The sequence below is a fragment of the Piliocolobus tephrosceles genome, chromosome 6, assembly GCF_002776525.5.
Source record: "Piliocolobus tephrosceles isolate RC106 chromosome 6, ASM277652v3, whole genome shotgun sequence".
Taxonomy (NCBI): Eukaryota; Metazoa; Chordata; class Mammalia; order Primates; family Cercopithecidae; genus Piliocolobus; species Piliocolobus tephrosceles.
In genome coordinates, this window is record NC_045439.1 from 10,960,172 (window position 1) to 10,978,099 (window position 17,928).

General features: G+C 50.9%; 1 protein-coding gene across 5 annotated transcripts in view; it reads left to right on the forward strand.

Annotated features, from left to right (window-relative positions):
- SYNE3 (spectrin repeat containing nuclear envelope family member 3) overlaps positions 1-17,928 on the forward strand; it is a 119,062-nt gene that overhangs the window by 56,590 nt on the left and 44,544 nt on the right. For all 5 annotated transcript variants that reach the window (XR_002730279.2, XM_023205566.2, XM_023205565.1 and 2 more), the window contains exons 5-11: positions 1,333-1,494; positions 2,629-2,976; positions 5,987-6,123; positions 8,266-8,440; positions 12,259-12,441; positions 13,730-13,873; positions 15,076-15,210. Coding sequence is in view for 4 of the 5 variants with exons in the window: in XM_023205566.2 (XP_023061334.1) it covers positions 1,333-1,494; positions 2,629-2,976; positions 5,987-6,123; positions 8,266-8,440; positions 12,259-12,441; positions 13,730-13,873; positions 15,076-15,210 (1,284 nt within the window). In the remaining variant the exon portion in view is untranslated. The remainder of the gene's footprint in view (positions 1-1,332; positions 1,495-2,628; positions 2,977-5,986; positions 6,124-8,265; positions 8,441-12,258; positions 12,442-13,729; positions 13,874-15,075; positions 15,211-17,928) is intronic.

Genomic DNA, 17,928 nt, shown 5'->3' on the forward strand with positions numbered 1-17,928 from the left:
TGGTTTGGGAACGCAGACGGAAGGCTGTTAATTCAGCCTGGGGCAATGGGCACAGCCTCAGAGTGAGAAGGGAGCCTGGGGTTAGTATTGCAGGTGGGCACCCGCTGGGGGTGTCAAAAGAGCTTGGAGAAGGCAGGAGACGATCAGCAATGCCTCGAGGTTGTTAAGCGCTTACCAGTTGCCAGTCTCTGTTTTGGGGGCTGTGTGAGCTCTGGCCCATTTCATCTCACTTTCTCCCAGTGAGGCAGGTGTTATTAACCATACCATATGGATGAGGGGACTTGGGCACAGAAGGGTTAATTAGGTGCCTAAGGTGGGGCCAAGGTTCAAGCCACAGGCAGTGGGATCTCAACCCCAGGGTCTTGACTGCTGGACCACAGAGCTACATCATGGGGACCTGTCCTTGAAATGATAGGCTACAAGGATTGGACTTGGGACTGGGGCCAGTGGGGAGCCATGAGGGAATATGGGGAGACAGCATTGTGATCAGGGCGTGTTTTGAAAAACTTAGTCTCTAGGAGTACGATCTGGCTCATAGCAGGGACACCATCATTTTTCCAAATGTCAGTCACCCTCAGGACATCATCTTGCCCCTGTGTTGTTAAGACCTTTGGTGGGACTGGCTGAAAATAGAGAGGACTGCAGCCCATGCAACACATATCACCGTATTCATGGGGAAATGGGGCAGTTTGCCATTGATTTGCACACCCTGTGGACACTGTTGTGTAATGGAGCTAGAAATACTGGTTTCTAGCGTTCAACCCAGCTCAGATTCAATCTTGGCGCTTTCCCAGCTGGGTGCCCTTGGGCAAATCACTTTATCTCTCTGTATCTTGGTGTCCTCATCTGTCAAACTGGGATTGTAATGGTACCACCTTATGGAGTGGTCAGGAGAGTTCACTGAGCTCGTGTATGTCAAGCTCTTAGAGCAACGCCCAGTACCTTGGTGAGTGCTCAGAACGATAGTGTGATGTAGTAGCAGTAGTGCTAATGTTGTTGCTGCTGCCGCGCCTCAGTCTTGAATGCCATTCCTAGGATGTGGCAAACAAGAAAGCCAGCTGCATAGTGACAGGGCCCAGTGCCAACATGCTCTGGTCTCCAAAGCCAAGTCTCTTGGCATATTGCTTGTAAGGCAGAACAGAGTATCTGAGAGCTCTTTGTGCCTAGAGAAAGGGCTGGGGGTTGGTTGCACCTCCTGCTAACACACACAATCACACACACACACACACACACACACACACACACACACACACAGGCAGGCTACGGGTTTTCTGGCCTTTGGGCTGTCTGGGCTGGGGACCCTCATGGCTGGTGATTCTCCTCCTCCCGCAGGACCGGGTAGATCTGCTGAAGCAGGTGGCCCGGGAGCATGAGGAGTACCAGGCAGGCGTGGACGAGTTCCAACTGTGGCTGAAGGCGGTGGTGGAGAAGGTGAATGGCTGCCTCGGGCGGAAATGCAAGCTGCCCATCACACAGCGCCTCTCCACACTGCAGGTAATCCCCAGCTGTGTCTCAACCAGAGGGACCCTAGGGACACTCACAGAGGCTGGATTCTATGGCATAGTTTCTTTAACAGGACAGTGCTCGGTGCCACAGAATATATAAGTACCCACAGACCCCCGTGGGGAGAAGCGTGGAATCTAGTCTAAATGCTTGGGTCCTCAGAGGCTTTATGGAAATCCCTGGCCAGCAGAGCATTTGGAAACCCAGGACCACAGAAGCACGGTCTAGGCCAGTGGTCTCAAATGGGGGGCATTTGGCAGTATCTAGAGACTCCTCGTCCCGAGGAACATCTTCGGCAATGTCCTAAGACAGTAGAGGGGGTGGATGCTGCTGCTGCATCTGGGTGGCGACCAGGGGTGCTGCAAAACCACCGTACAGTGCACAGGACAGCCCCACACAGCACAGAGCAATCAGCCCACGTGGCAATGGTGCCAAGGGAGAAGAACCGTGGTGCAGGCACCAGGTCTGCCTTCGGGAGAAGTGGGCTCCCCACTTTTCACCTGCTGTGTGACTTTCAGTGAGCCCCTGACTCCCTCCATAAAGTGAGTGGGTAGAGTGTCTTTAATAATTCAAGAAGCACTTGATAAATTTTGCCACAACTGTGCAGTACCTGAACTATTTCTTTAATATTTGTATTTAAATGGACTCTTTTTTTTAAAAAAAAAAACCTGATGATTATTTATTTAGAAAGAAAACATATCACTGTCATAAATGGAAAAGATGGTGCCGATTCCAAATAGGTAGATAACCACACAAATAAATGCAATGAAACCGAATGGAGCCATTTGGTTCTATTTGGCTCCACACTGTTTCCAGCTGAAGGCATGGAAAGGAAGATAAACAAATGTCGGAAAGTGTTCAAGACAGAAGCACCCAACAGAGACTTTCTCCTTGACTTAATCAAACGACTTAAAAAAGACTAACGGGGAAGGAATAAGGTTCTCAGGTGGTGAGTCCATGCTGCTTAAGGCAGACAGTCCAGCCCTTGGGAAGGCCCCTCTGGCTCTAACACGGGACTCCAGGAATCAGTGTTTTGCAGGGCAGTCCTAGGTCTGCTCTGGAAGATACACCAACTGTTTTCTTTTTCCCTGCCTGTTTTTCCCTCACTCCCTCTACCCTCTTCAGGACATTGCCAAAGATTTTCCCAGGGGCGAGCAGTCTCTGGAGAGGCTGGAGGAGCAGTCTGTGGGCGTCATTCGGAACACCTCTCCTTTGGGTGCAGAGAAGATCACCGGAGAACTGGAAGAGATGAGGAAAGTTCTGGAGAAGCTGCGCGCCCTCTGGGAGGAGGAGGAGGAGCGGCTGCGGGGTCTGCTCCAGTCCAGGGGAGCCTTTGAGCAGCAGATTAAGCAGCTGGAGGCTGAGCTCAGCGAGTTCAGGATGGTCCTGCAGAGGCTGGCCCAGGAGGGCCTGCAGCCTGCGGCGAAGGCGGGGACCGAGGATGAGCTGGTGGCCCACTGGAGACGCTACTCGGTAAGCGTGCTTGGCCGAGTCATGGAGAGCCGAGGTTGCTGTCTGTGCCCCAGGGTCCTGGCACTCAGACCTCCTCTGTGATGGAGAATCGGGCTGAGCCCTGAGCACACTCACTCTGCTTCTCCAGGATTCTTGATATCTCAGCTCCCTGGGTGGGGAGTAGACAAGTTGGATGTTTATCCCCATTTTCTGGAGGAGGAAGCTAGGGCCTGCAGAGATTTTTTTCCCCCCAGCATCCCTAGAGTCACATGGTGGGTCTGTGAAGAAATAACAGCAGAGGTGGATTGGGCAGCCAGGGTTGGGCCTCAAAGCTAGTCTCTTGCCCAGTGGTGGGATAAGATGTGGGCTTCCTCTGCGTGGAACAGGGAATATTGGATCAGAAGGGAAAACTCTTAGTGTGGAGGTGATGGGAAACAAACATGGGCCTCTAGGAGGCCAAGCAGCAGAGGCCCACGGTGGCGGGGGTGCTTCCCAGACCAGACATGACATCCCATCAGAGGCTCCCCACCCCTCCCTGCAGATATACAAACCGAAGCTTGACTTGTGGATAAAGAGAGTTTTAAAATAATAAGCAACGGCCCTCCCCACCTCTGTCTGTATATATTGTTAACTCAGGATCACGACTCCATGAGAGGTGATATCTCCAAGGGAAGTCATCCCAGATCTTACCTGCACTCTGCCACCTTTGTTATATTTTTCCTCTTCCTTCTAATCTTTGCCCATACGCAACAGTATTTTTTGTAGGGAGAAACAGAGGGCACGTATTCTTCAGGTCTGTCTTCTCGTTCAATCTTGTAGCAGAACAGGTTACCCTGCAGTGATCACCTTCCTGCAAAGGGAACTGTTCCCTCCGCTTTAGGACTGTGTGCCTCAATGCTGGTTGGAGGTGGTATGGCACAGTGGTGAGGGATGGGGACTTTGGGGCCAGACTAACTGGGTTTAAGTCCTAGTTTCACTCCTTGCTAACCGAGTGGCTTTGGGAAAATTACTTTAACTTCTATTATGTGTGAAATGAAGCACTGAGAGGCTAGGAGAGTTGCCCGTGGTTATATATCCAATAGGTGGAGATAGGGATTTTAACTTGAACCCAGGTAATCTGACTAAAGGTCATATGCTTCCAACCACTGGGCCAGCTCAGGCTCCCAGTTCTAGAAAATTAACATAGCAAGAGGAACAGACCAGGAATCCAGACATCAGTGGATCTGTCCCCTCCGGGACTGCAACCCTGGGATGCTCCCGAGAGAGCAGAGGGCTGGATATGACTTGCGTTGTCCCTCTGCTGACCAGAACAGGACCCTTGTCTGTTTCAGGGAGACTGTTTTCATCGAACATTGAAGTCAGGGTGGATTTGTGGCTTATCCAGTGTCAGGTCAGGAAATGCAACTACCTGGCAGGGTTCACCCTCCTGAGCCTCCCAAGGAATCAGCAAACTAAACCTGATAACAGTATAGGTCCCAGCACGGCATGTCAGAGCTGGAAGGGATGCGGTCTTATTTTTACAAGGAGGGAACTGAGCCTAGAAAAAGGTCATGCTTAGCCAGGCCACCCAGCCATGGGGCAGCGCCCTTCCCAGGAATGAGGGCCCTGGGTGTTCCTGTACTGCCTCAAGCTGATGATGGGCCTTCCAGTGGCCTGCACAGGCCTCTCTCCAGGGGCAGCCCCCCTGCACCCTTGCCCTTCTTTGGCTGAATTCCTGCCGGCCAGCCAGCTTTCCTGACCACTGATATGCCGGGCTTCTTCATGAATGATTTTCAACCTGCCAGTTCCCACAAACCAACCGTGTCTGGTCTGTGAAAACTTTCATAGACGTCATTACATTTCCTAACTAATTGAATAGCGATAGGAATATTTTTGAGAATGAACAGGGCTGGCTGGGCAGATTCTGTGTCCTTCTGCCTACATAGTGGCAGCCGCTATGCCCGTATTGCCCCAGCCACTGCCTAAAATCCTTCCCTCTATTTGTGCTTTCTCCCTTGAGCTTAATCCTCTAAACCCTGTTCATCCATGGGTCACCCCAGGCTAAGCCTAACTGGAGCCGCCCCTGGTTCCTCGTGAATGAAGGGTCGAGCAGAGGTCGGTATAGTCAAGAAGGGCAGAAGCACGAGGCTGCCTCCTGGGATTGAGGGAGCTGGGGATGGGGAGGGACCAATGTACCCCTGCTCTGTACCAAGTGCCTTGTCAATATCACCCGACCCATGTGGTTGGTGAAAGTGACCCCATTTATCAATGAGGAAACAGCCCAAAGTGCACAGCTAGGAAAAGACAGAGGTGGGTCTCCAGGCCAGGTCTGTGTTGTGGCAAAGCCCATGCACTTTCCACTACCCCACCTTGCCTCCTACTGAGCAGGGGCAAGCAAGGGACCGGGAGTCCTGCAGATCAAGGTCAAACGCAGAACTTCCCAGGACAGCAGGGAAAGGCTGTGTCTGGAGTGTCTGCACACATTGAAGTGAAGCAACTTAGGAATAGTCCATGCAAATATCTTCTAGGCCTGCCGAGAATAATAACTGGGTTCACAAGCACCTTTAGAGGCATGAAGAGGCGCTGCTCTGATGTCGGGTCCACCATCTGCAGACTCTGCAACCATCAGAGAGCTCTTAGCCCAAGTTTCCTTGTTAATAACATTGGGACACAGAGACTAGCCTTTCAGGACTGTTGTGAGGCTTAAACGAATGGGACACCCAGGGCGCTCAGCCTGGCATTGGTGTCCCTTGAGTATTAGTTATTTGTATCATTAGGTTCCAAGCTTTGCCATGGCAATGCTGGGAGGTAGGGATAAAACAGAGCAGAACTGTAGCCCAGCAACAGACAGGAAAGGCTGAGTTCCGGGTCATGGAGCTGGAGATGGGAAGGCAGGGACTGAGCTCAAGAGTGGGACCCAAGTTCCTGCCCCTGGTGACAGTTTCTGCCCAGCCTGGCCCACCCCCACTGGCCACGGTCACCCCCCTGCACACACACACTTACCCTGTTGAGGAGCCTCATCCTCCTGCTGTGGTATTGTCATGTGCTGCAGGCAACACGGGCGGCGCTGGCCTCAGAGGAGCCCCGGGTGGACCGGCTGCAAGCCCAGCTGAAGGAGCTCATCGTCTTCCCCCATGACCTGAAGCCACTCTCTGACAGTGTCGTCGCTGCCATCCAGGAGTATCAGAGGTATCTGGGAAGGCTGAGGGCAGTGGGACTCAGGGTGTGCTGGAACCCACATTTCCCCATCTCCAGAAAGCAGGCTTGCTTTCTCCTGCAACATAGTAACTTCTAAATCATTCTTTGCACCTCTCAACGACTGGCTTTTGCAGGTTCTCTCTTGGCTCAGACACTGTCCCATTTGACTGCTTTGCATTTGCTCCCAGAAAGAGGCCTGAACTTTGCATTTATCCAGGCTAGTGGCTGAGCCACCCATCCTGTCATGACTCTTTATGCAGGTTAGCACTGGGCGCGGGGGTGATGGCCCAAAGGGAGGACTTTTCAACAGACAGACTCCATTCCCCTGCCTTCGGATGCTGACTTCAACATCCGAGCCGTCTCCAGACCAGCCTCCACCTGCCCCCTCAGCCCCTGGGCTCAGGCACAGCAGGGCCTCCAGCTTCCTAGTTTAGCAAAAGCGGCAGCCCTGTATCCTCCCTGTGCGGCACTGAGCCAAGTGTTGATTTGAAATCTGTTACCTGTCTTCACTGCGTGAGCCTCCGAGGCGTTCTGAACATGGTACCACTGTCCACACAGCTGTCGCGCATCTCCTACCTCTGCCTGGTGCAAGGAGCTCTTTCAGAATGAACGAAGGGAGCTCCTCCTTTGCCGTGTGTCTCTCATCCCACAGCATGCTCAGGCCCACATCTAAAACCTGGGGCAGTGGCCTGGATCCCCCATGGGATACTAAAGTAGGGGTAGGACTGGGGTTGGGGGGTTGAATTTCCTGTGCATGAAGGAGGCGGGGAAACAGAGTGGCCAAGGGTCTCCCTCTCTCTGGTTTCTCTCACTGAGGTTTCAGGTACTGGTTTCCTATGACTTGGTGCTGGACATTGTGTTTGAAAAATTATTTGTAGAAATTAAATGGGCCTAGAATGACATTATCTTACTCAAGAAAGGGTTTTGTTTGCTTCTGCCAGATGCCTGGGGGCAGGCAGGACTAGTCTAGGGTCTCCATAATTCATCTTCAAGGCTTGTATTTCCTGGGCTATCCGTCTGTTGTACTGGCTTGCTTGCAGTGCATTTTTATCCTGAGGGCATGGACCTTTGCGATCCCAGCTTCATGTGAGGTGCGGTTTTCAGAATCTGCCCATTTTTGATAGACTCTTATCCTGAGAGGCTGCCAAAACCCTAACTCAGTTTTGCAGCTATTTCTTCCAGACTGGCAAATGCCCTCAGGGTCAAAGTAGCTTTTGATGTTAGACTCACATTTTTGTTACTTGTTTTATAAAACTTTGATCAAGCAATTTTTTTGTTTGCCTTTTGTTTTTGTACTCAGTGGGAGGGCCAGTCTGAATTAATTATTCTTCTGTTACTCGAAGAATAATGTCTCCATGTGTCATCTCATCTAACACTTAACATGATTATATGTGAGGGACACTGTGTTGCCTATTTCATAGGTGAGAAAACTGAGGCTTATTAATATTGAACCACGTAAGGTCACATAGCTGGCCTGTCTGGCTCCAAACTCCCAGCTCTTTATACCTACTATAAGATCAGAGAACACTCACGCCACTTATGTATTTACGTATTTATTTTGGAGACAGGTGTTGCTCTGTCACCTAGGTTGGAGTGCAGTGGTGCAATCACAGCTCACTGCAACCTCGAATTCCTGGGCTCAAGCAATCCTCCTACCTCAGCCTCCCGAGTAGCTAGGACTACAGGCATGCACCATGATGCCTGGCTAATTTTTAATTCTTTTTTGTAGAGATGGGGTCTTGCTATGTTGCTCAGGCTAGTCTCATACTCCTGGCCTCAAGTGATCCTCCTGCTTTGGCCTCCCAAAGTGCTGGGACTATAGGTGTGAGCCACCGTATCTTGCCCATGAATGTAAATTATACAAGAGCCTACAGGTCCCAAGGAGCCCCGGTGTCTGTCCTCAGGAAGACCCCAGGCCTGCTGCTGATGCCTTTTCATAGTAATATTAACCAGAGTCCCTTCCAGGTACATCTTGTGTCTACTGCTGCAGACACTCCCAGCAACTGAGATAGGAGAAGGCCCACCCTGGGAGCAGTGCACCCTGGGCCTCTTGAGGGTCTTGGTGGAGGCCTTATCCCTGGACTGAACCCCCTTTCTCTCCTCCCTCGTTTTCTCCCTCCACGCTCCTTGCAGCCTGAAGGGGAAGAGCGCCAGGCTGCGCAATGCCGCGGGGGTGGAGCTGTGGCAGCATTTCCAGCGGCCTCTGCAGGATCTGCAGCTGTGGAGGGCCCTGGCCCAGCGGCTCTTGGAGGTCACTGCCAGCCTGCAGGATCTGCCTTCCCTTCACACCTTCCTACCCCAGATCGAGGTAACCGTGGTCCTGCCAACTGAGTGTGTCTGGGGTGGGCCACTGGCGGGGCATGGAGTTTCAGCCTCTCTCCCAGGGCAAGGCCCACTGCCGGGTCCTCCGGATATCTGGGGAGAGCTCACTGCGCCCGATCTGCTGAGTCCTGGTGCACAAGGAGTGTCCATGCTTGCGTGTTACAGTGACAAAGGTCAGCTCGGCTCCGGGTTAACCCGGGGCTCCGTAGGGACGCTCCCCACCCGCAAGCACCTCCCAGGTGGAGGCATCAGCAGTTTTGAGAGAGCAGCGTTTCAGGCCATTGCCTTTACTGCGGCTGCAAGCGGCAGGAAACCTGACCCGATCTGCAGTATCTTAAAACAGCGACATTCAGGCAGTCCAGGGTGCCAGGCCATAGCTCAGTGGTGTCACCAGGACCAAGCCCTTTGTAGGTCTAAGCCAGGTCTCCCTTCATGGCCCCAGCATGGCTGCTTTGGCTCCAAACATGCACGTCCCATGAATATCAACAGGCTCTGGATGGAGCCGCAGGTGCTCGGGGCTCTCTCCACCTCCACTTCCGCCTTTCAAATCCTCCCGACTCTTGCACACTCCCCTTACATCTCATTGGCTGGTCAAGGTCATATGATTATTCCTGGCCCAATCACTGGCAAGGATGATGGGATTACCGTAACTGGTTTGTACCAATTAGACTCAGTGCCCCGGAACTGAGCACTTTGCATCCCAAAATGCTGGTTGTTTGGGGAGGGAAGGAGAAACGACTGTGGGATGAGCAGAAGACAGCATCTGCCATGAGGTCCACCATTACAGTGTCCCCAGTATGCCTGTACATACTGTCTCTGACATCATTGAACTCTGAAGTGCATAAAATGATTTTGTGTCTAGAGATTGTTAGACACAAAGAGTGGGAAAAGGCTCAAACATGTGTGAGATGTATAATCACTCTGATTATAAAAGGCACACCTACTTGGAGAGTGTAAAGGTATGTGAAGAAGAAAACGAAAAGCTCCCATTATCCCATAAGCCATAGGGATGAACATGTTGGGGCAATTTCTCCATTGCTTTTTCTGCCACCTTGGTATTACTGGGGAGAACCAATAACCAGGATTGGCCCCTGCTCACCCTTGGGTGCACTACTTGGCCATATGCCTGCATTTTGAAACGTCTACCCTTGTGATTTTCCGCTTGGGGCTTATGTTGGGCCAATAATTTGTTTTCTTTTTTTTTTTTTTTTTTTTTGAGACGGAGTCTTGCTCTGTCGCCCAGGCTGGAGTGCTGTGGCCCAGGCTGGAGTGCTCACTGCAAGCTCCGCCTCCCGGGTTCACACCATTCTTCTGCCTCAGCCTCCCGGGTAGCTGGGACTACAGGCGCCGCCACCTCGCCCGGCTAGTTTTTTGTAGTTTTTAGTAGAGACGGGGTTTCACCGTGTTAGCCAGGATGGTCTTGATCTCCTGACCTCGTGATCCGCCCGTCTTGGTCTCCCAAAGTGCTGGGATTACAGGCTTGGGCCACCGCGCCCGGCCCAATAATTTGTTTTCTTTCTTCATGGCTTTTTTTTTTTCTTTTTTTTTTGGATACCAAGTCTTGCTCTATCACCCAGGCTGGAGGGCAGTGGCGCCATCTCGGCTCACTGTAACCTCCGCCTCCCAGGTTCAAGAGATTCTCCTGCCTCAGCCTTCCAAGTACAGGATGCACCACCACGCCTGGCTAATTTTTTGTACTTTTAGTAGACTCAGGGTTTTATCATCATGTTGGCCAGGCTGGTCTCGAGCTCCTGACCTCAAGTGAGCTGCCCACCATGCTAGAATTACAGACATGAGCCACTGCGCCAGACCTCTCTTAATAGTTTTTAAGCTGCAGGGCATGGCCTTTCTTTCCAAGGGTCCAGGGGGCCTCTTCTTCCAGCCCCATGCTCCAAAGGATGGTGGGACATCTTTTCTAGGTACTCGTCAGGGCATCCTGGAGTGAATTTCATATGTGCCACAAACCTCAATTTTAGATCAGAAGATCCCAAATCTGTCCTTTATATCTGATTAAATCCATTTAGATATTTCCATGAGATATGGTCACCAAGAGACAGAAGATTTAATTACAATGTTTATGTATTTGGGATCAAGTTCTATAATTGTATATTCTGATATTCTCACTCCACATATTTGAGCTTTTGTTCTCAGCATCATTTAAAAGCATTCAAATAAAACTGATCATTTTCAATGGCTGGATAATATTCTATTTTGGAGTATGCCATAATTTAATGTTTCCACAATTAGAGGCTTAGGTTGTTTCTGATTTTTTATTGTCATAATTCACATATTTTGAATATCTATGCCCTGTAGTTTTATTTCCATTTCTACCATGATCTTCCTTATTTTGCAGATGAGGGATCAGAGCCAGGGAACCTATTTGACAAAAGAGGAAACTGAGGCTCAGAACTGCCCCTAGCTTCCCAACCAGTACATAATCCAGACTCATGATCTCAACTCCCCAGCCTAAACTCTTAACTCCCATGATATTGTGCCTGAGCTTGGTGAAAAGGGGGTAAAGGTGACTCCCCTACAGTGAGAGGCTTGACCTCTGTGTGGCTGAACACAAGCTAGATGCCCTGGTTTGCAGGTCATGCCAGTACAGCTGTATCAGCTGTGGCTACACTGCCTCTTCCAGAAACACCTACCCTTCAAGGCCTGTCATCAGTACTGCCTTCTCCAAAGTAGTACTCGATTTCCCCAACCAGGATGTCCACCTCTGCCTTGAACTCCCACGGCACTAGCTCCAGCTTTGCTTAAAGAATGACCACTTTCTCTCTTGTATTGAAATGACTTACCTGGGTTGGAATCTTTGTTCTTTCTCTCCCAACCCTGTGTTTTAAGTCTGAGAGTGGGTTCTCAGCAGCATCATCAGGTATAAAATGAAAGAACTCTGGCCAAAGACAAAACCTCTGACTTCCAGAACCCCAGACTCTTGATTAGAAATGCAAGAGGTGCTTACCTGAAACAGCTGGAGAGGCAACAGGAGCCAGAGGCTTGGTTCAGGCTCTTAAGAGTTGCAGGGCTTTTGGGGCAAGAAGAGTGAGTGTAGGCTGGGAATGGGGTCAGGGAAGGCTTCCTGGAGGAGGTAGGGTCTGGGTACTGAACTCAGTACAGAGTTCAGGCTGTATGGCAGCCTGCTGCCATTACAGGAGGCTTCTGAGCCCCCTTAGTTCTCCTCTTTGCTTGGCAAACTCCTGCGCATCAGCAGTCTGCTGAGTATCACCTCCTCTGGGAAGCCTTCCTGAATTCTCTCTGATCATGCTCCTGTAGGCCTGTAGCTCCCTTCGAAATGTCCAAAACACTGTTGCAGGTAGTGCTCGGGGGTGCATCCACTATTACTGGTGATGGGGGATCACTGACTACAGGATCAAGCTGGCTGGGTCTGGGTTCTGCTGCAATGTGGTGGGTCGGTGGTGGGGAGCCAACTAACTGGGAGGCAGCAGCCATTTAGGAGCTGTGTGGTCCAGGTGCCCAAGGCTGAGGGTGCACGGCAGTCAGGGGCAGAGGCCGTGGAGAGGAGATAGACTTCTGAGGCCTGTAGGAGGTGGATATTACTCAGGCTTGAGTATCAAGACAGATGTGGGAGGCGAGAGAGGAATCAAAGTTGACCCCGAAACTCAGGGCCTTGCCAGCGCATTCCTGCCAGCTCATTTTGTTTCTACTTGAGTTTGCTGCTTCCTCAGATACCTGCACAAAGGTAAGCTTCCTAAGCAGTTGCAACCAGAACAGTTGTGCCCCTGGCTCTGTTTCTGAGCTGTGTGCTGCCCGGTCTGTGGTTCACAGAAGTCTTGTCTCCCACAGGCAGCCCTGATGGAAAGCTCCCGCCTGAAAGAGCCACTGACAATGCTGCAGCTGAAGAAAGACCTCCTGATTGGCGTCTTTGGCCAGGAGAGAGCCATGGCACTCCTGGAGCAGGTGGCGGGTTCCGTGAGGGACAGAGACCTGCTGCATAACAGCCTTCTGCAAAGGAAAAGCAAACTGCAGGTGTGTAGCACAGGGCGTCTGCTCAGGACTCGGCCTGGCCACGGGGCTGGAGCACCCGCTGGGGAGGCAGATGGCCCTATGTTCTAAACTCAGCTCTGCCACTTGCCACTGTGTGGCCCTGGGTGTATCCCTTTGTCCCAGACAATCTCAGGCTCCTTGTGTGTAAACTGGGTAGGATTCTTGCACGCTCCCTCTAACTGGCTTCCTAGCCACCACCTGTCTGCCTCCCAGCCCTGTCCCCAAACCCCCTGCTATCAAATTGAATCCAGTCCAGTCTTCTGCAGAGAGTGACTGGAGGGTCAAATAAGAAAATGACGATAAAAGCCCTTGTAAAATTTAAACCACCCTGGAGCTGGAAGCTCATATTAGCGACACATTTCAAAATGACTACTCTACATCAATGACATGGCCTGGCACGTTGCGGACAGCTTATTCTTTTAGGTAACAAATGTTTGCTGAGCGTCTAATGATAATGACAATAATAACTGTGATTTATGGGGCACTGGCTATGGGCCAGGGCGTTGCTAAGAGCTCCAGATCCTTGATCTTACCGAATCCATGTAAGAGCACTATGAGGGAGGTACTGTTATTTTTCTTGTTTTACACACGAGGACACTGAAGCAGGATGGTCAAGAAGGTGGCTCATGGTCCATATGGGGTACAGCCAGGACCCAGTCCGTGATTTCAGCTCCCAGGCATGTTCCTTCCATCTGCAGGGCCTGGTGCAGTTCTAGGAGCTGGGGGGATGAAGAAAGGAAGCCAAGGTCTTCACCCTCAAACATTCACAGCTTGCTGGTGGACACAAATAAATAGGCAATTACTGGAAGACATTGAAGTGCTGTTTTACGGCAAGGGTTGGCAGACTGTTTGTGTGAAGGGCCAGACAGTGAACGCTTTAGAGTCTGCAGGGCAGGCTGTCTCTGTCACAGCTCCTCAGTGCCACCACTGCAGCATGGACACAGCTGTAAATGTATGGGCATGGCTGGGTTCCTATAAAACTTTATTTACAAAAACAGGCCTCCTGTGGGATTTGGTCGGTGGGTGGAGGGGTATAGTTTGCCCCAGTTCTAGAGGGATGTGGCCAAAGTCTTCTGTGAGGACACTATGGTGACTCTAAGGAGAGGCACCCAACTCCATCAGGGCTCAGGGCAGGCTTCCTGGAGCGGGTGGTGCCTGGTGAGCACGAGCTGGCCGAGGCCACGAGCAGCCTGGCTGCATAGGTCAGGTCTCACAACGCGGTGCCCATGAGGAACGCTCTTAATGTGTACGGTGTCCTGTGTCTCTGCAGAGCCTGCTCGCTCAGCACAAAGACTTCGGAGCGGCTTTTGAGCCCCTGCAGAGGAAGCTCTTGGACCTCCAAGTCAGGATCCAAGCTGAGAAGGAGCTTCAGAGGGACCTTCCTGGAAAACAGGCCCAGCTCTCAAGGTTACAGGTGAGGGGTCTGTGAGGCCTGAATCGGTCCTGCCCAGGCGCTCAGCTGCACCCAGAAGCAGCTTCTTCGTCTAGCAGTAACCAGCAAAGCAACAGCTGCCGTGAGCCAGAAATTTAGACCCTTAGTTGAGATCTGACCTTTCATCTCAACAGAACCTCTGCTTATTTATCTGATGGCTCCTGACCTCAAACAACTGAGTCTTGAGCTCAGCAAAATGACAAGCTGTCTCTTTGTTTACTCCTCAGTTCCAAAGTCTAACATTGGTATTTGTTTTTAGAATTGCTTTGCTAAGTATTCTTAATGAGTCCAGGTGTTCAGTTCAACCAACTTTGGGATTAAGAATAAATGTTCTGAAGCGTGGACTGTAAGTAGGTTGGCCGTTGATCATTGTTGGCTGGATAAAGAACTTGCTGGATGCATGTTTTTAAAATGCACGTGATACAATAGTTCTCTTTTTAAAACCCAAGCACAACTCATACACAAATTGAGAGTGTTCTCTGGAAGACATTAAAAAGAGTGCATTTTAGGCCGGGAGCGGTGGCTCATGCCTGTAATCCCAGCACTTTGGGAGGTGAGCAGATTGCCTGACTTTAGGAGTTTGAGACTAGCCTGGGCAACATGGTGAAACCCTGGCTCTACTTAAAAAAAAAAAAAAAAAAAAAAGCAAAAAAATTTAGCCAGGTGTGGTGGCGGGAATCTGTAATCCCAGTTACTCGGGTGGCTGAGGCACTAGAATCGCTTGAACCCAGGAGGTGGAGGTCGCAGTGAGCCTACATTGTGCCACTGCACTCCAGCCTGGGTGACAGAAGAAGACTGTCTCCAAAAAAAAAAAAAAAAGAAAAAAAATAGTGCATTTTGGGTTTTAAAACTAAAATTGGGCCGTGTTTCTTCACAATGAGAGGTGGTCGCCAGCTATGAGTCCCGATGTGAGTTTATCCCCGGAGGTGCCATCTGGCCTGTAGCAGAGTTTATTTTCATGGTGTCCCAGAATATTCGTGTCTGATTTTTAAAATCTCTCCAGCCCTGAGAGTGGGCCCATCAGACCAGCCATGTGGTTGGTACTTCCGCTGGTATGAAAGAGCCCCACCGCCTTGGGGAAGTCACCTCCCAGGCTCTCCCACTCAGAGCCTCCGCCCTGATCAGCCACCCTGAGGGAGGGAGAGGTGATAAGATTAGCCTACCTGTTCCCTTCTCTACTGCAGGGGCTGCAGGAAGAGGGGCTGGACCTGGGGGCACAGATGGAGGCTGCGAGGCCTCTGGTCCAGGAGAATCCCAACCACCAGCACAAAATGGACCAGCTTTCCTCCGACTTCCAGGCCCTGCAGAGGTCTCTGGAGGTAAGGGGCTGGCAGAAGGGCCTGTGCTTTGACAGAGAGCAGACCCCTGTCATCCAACACGCCTGGGGCCTTTCTCCCCCTTTCCTGCCTTTGTTCCTTCTAACCTATCTTTTTTCTTTCTCCCTTTTTTCTTACCTTCCTCATTCATACAACAGATAATCATTGAGCACCTCCCATATGCCAGGTGGTGTTCTAGGTGGCCCTAAGGATGGAGGTGGCAGAGCATGACAGCCCAGGCCCCTGCTTTTCTGGGAGTTACACCCCAGTTGGGTAGATGGACAATTAATCATCAAGCAAACAAGTCAATGCACAATTACCTATCGAGATTAGGGCCATGAGGCAAAAGAGGAGAGCAGACTGCTGGAATCCTTAGGCAGCCCAGAGCACAGGCAGCCTTGGGTCCCCTGCAGCCTGCACTAGGCCTGGAGGCCACAGAGCGTCGTCGCCAGTGCCCTCTAGTGGCCACCTTGGCTCTTTCTAGGGTTCACCCAGGATTCAGTCCCGTTCCTGCAGTGGGGATGGAACTCGAAGCTCCTTCAAAACTGCCCTGAGAATGAGTGGAAATGCAGACTCCAGGCCCCACCGTGACCCTGATTCAGATGCAGTCCTGGGTCTGCCTTTGTAACAAGCCCCGAGGAGTATAAAGCAGGGTCTCTGGCGCTCACACCTCAAGAAAAAACCCAGTGAGGCAGTGAGAGCTCTCCATCCTACCTGCCTTTGCACACCCTATTTCATACCAAATATTCCTAGCCTCCTCTTTACACTCCTGAAATTCATAGGGAAGATAAGTTACCCACCCAGGAAATAGAAAAGAGAAATCAAAGGAAATAATTATAATATAATATTGTCCTTCAATATGTAAGTACTCCCAGATGGCCACACTCAAGACATAAGGAGGGGGTCAGAACGTGCCCTCCCTGCATGACAGCTGTCAATGTCGTGTCAAGTGGCACAGCCATCACGACCTTCAGTGATGTGGTTTTCTGAAATGTGAACAATGCTTGATAGAACTTTGATCAAAGCCAAGAGCAGTCTCCCGTCCACTTACACAAAGGGTGCAGCTCTAGAGAAGTCAGTACGTTTGTTAAAACTGCAAAACCTTCTTTGTGTTTGTGTGTTGGTTGGAGTGAGAGTGTGAGCTCAGGTCATGACAAACAGGTCTTTTCCTGCTGTGGATATTAGGAGGACATGAGAAAATCGTGTGGGATGTGGGCCAGTTCTGCTTTGGTGGACTGTCCGCCCCAGGGTGGAATGCGAGCGCCCATCCCTCTCACTCCTCCTAGTGTCACCCTCACCACCTCTATCTCAGCAACCGGAAACCCTCCCCACCAGTTTCCGGGAAATAAGGCACCACCTGTGGAGACCCGTTGGTCTAAGTGACGATTGATGTCTGGATGAATTCATTTAGTTACATTCAATAAACTAAGCAGTGCGTAGTTTCAAGGTCGAGGCAGTAGAGAAATAGGACACACTGTCCTCACTCCTCAGGAGCCCGTAGAAACCCACAGAAGCAGCAGAAGTCTCCTAATACCTCCATGCAAATGATGGGCTAGATTGGTCGTTATAAGAAGCAGCATTAACTGAGGATCACTAGGTGTTGCAAACGATGATATTCCAACTCTTATTGATTGTTTCTATTCTTCTTTAAAGAGAAATTGCCCTTTTATTATTTTGGTACCCAGTGCTTGTTAATCTAATATGTCATTCTCTACAGTGAGGCAGTCTCTGCGTCCCCCTGGGGGGCAGGTATCCCATGTTGGAGATCACAGCTCTATGCACGGGAAGCCCTTGGAGGCGTTTGGTCTAATGTTGGCACACAGGGACCAGGAGGGGACAGTGGTAGGGACGTCTCAGAGAAGTGGAGTTTTAGATAACTTCTCAGGCCCTCATTGATGGTTCACTGAGGACAGAGGCAGCAGTCTGCCCAGCCCTGGGTATGGGCCTGGTATCCAGCGGTCTCAGCCGGTGTCTGTGGAACGCAGAAGGCAGGGCCTATGGTAGCCCTGCAGAGAGCCATGACCTTATCCAGCTACCACAGCTGGAATGGGAATGGCAGGCCCTGGGGTCTGACTGGTTCATGGCGGGCTATGGAAAGAAAGCTCCACGGGTCTCAGGCTGGGTGGCCAGGGGCATAGAGAATGGCTGCCCTTTTGGGGACAGTGTCCGCCTTTCCTGGGGACAGAGAGCTGAGCAATAGACTGGCCCAGGAAACAGTACTCAGGGAAAAAGAACAAAGAAAGACCGAACGCGAATATCTGAGTGTGCAGCTCGATGAATTTTTAAAAAATTAAATGCATCTGTGTTACCAGCACACAGCTAAAGCACAGAATATTACCAGCCTCCCAAAGCCCCTGTGCCTGTGGTCACGCCCAGCTCACCATTCCCGACCCTCAAGGGAGCTCTGACTTCAGGCTTCCCGCGACATAGCTTGGGTTTGTCTGATGTTATCCTTCATTTCAATTGAATTGGACAGAATGTTTTCTTTTGTGCCTGGCCTTTAGCTCTCCACATGGTGGTTGTAAATTCATCTACTGTATGGCATGTGGTTATAGACTGTTCATTCTTGCTGCTGTAAAACATTCCATGATGTGAATATATACCAGCGTGTATTTATTCATTCCACTCTCGATGGGCACTTGGATCGTTTCCAGCTCGCGGCTGTCACATATATGCCCCTGGATGAGGATATGTTCCCATTTCCGGGGCATGCACCGGGAC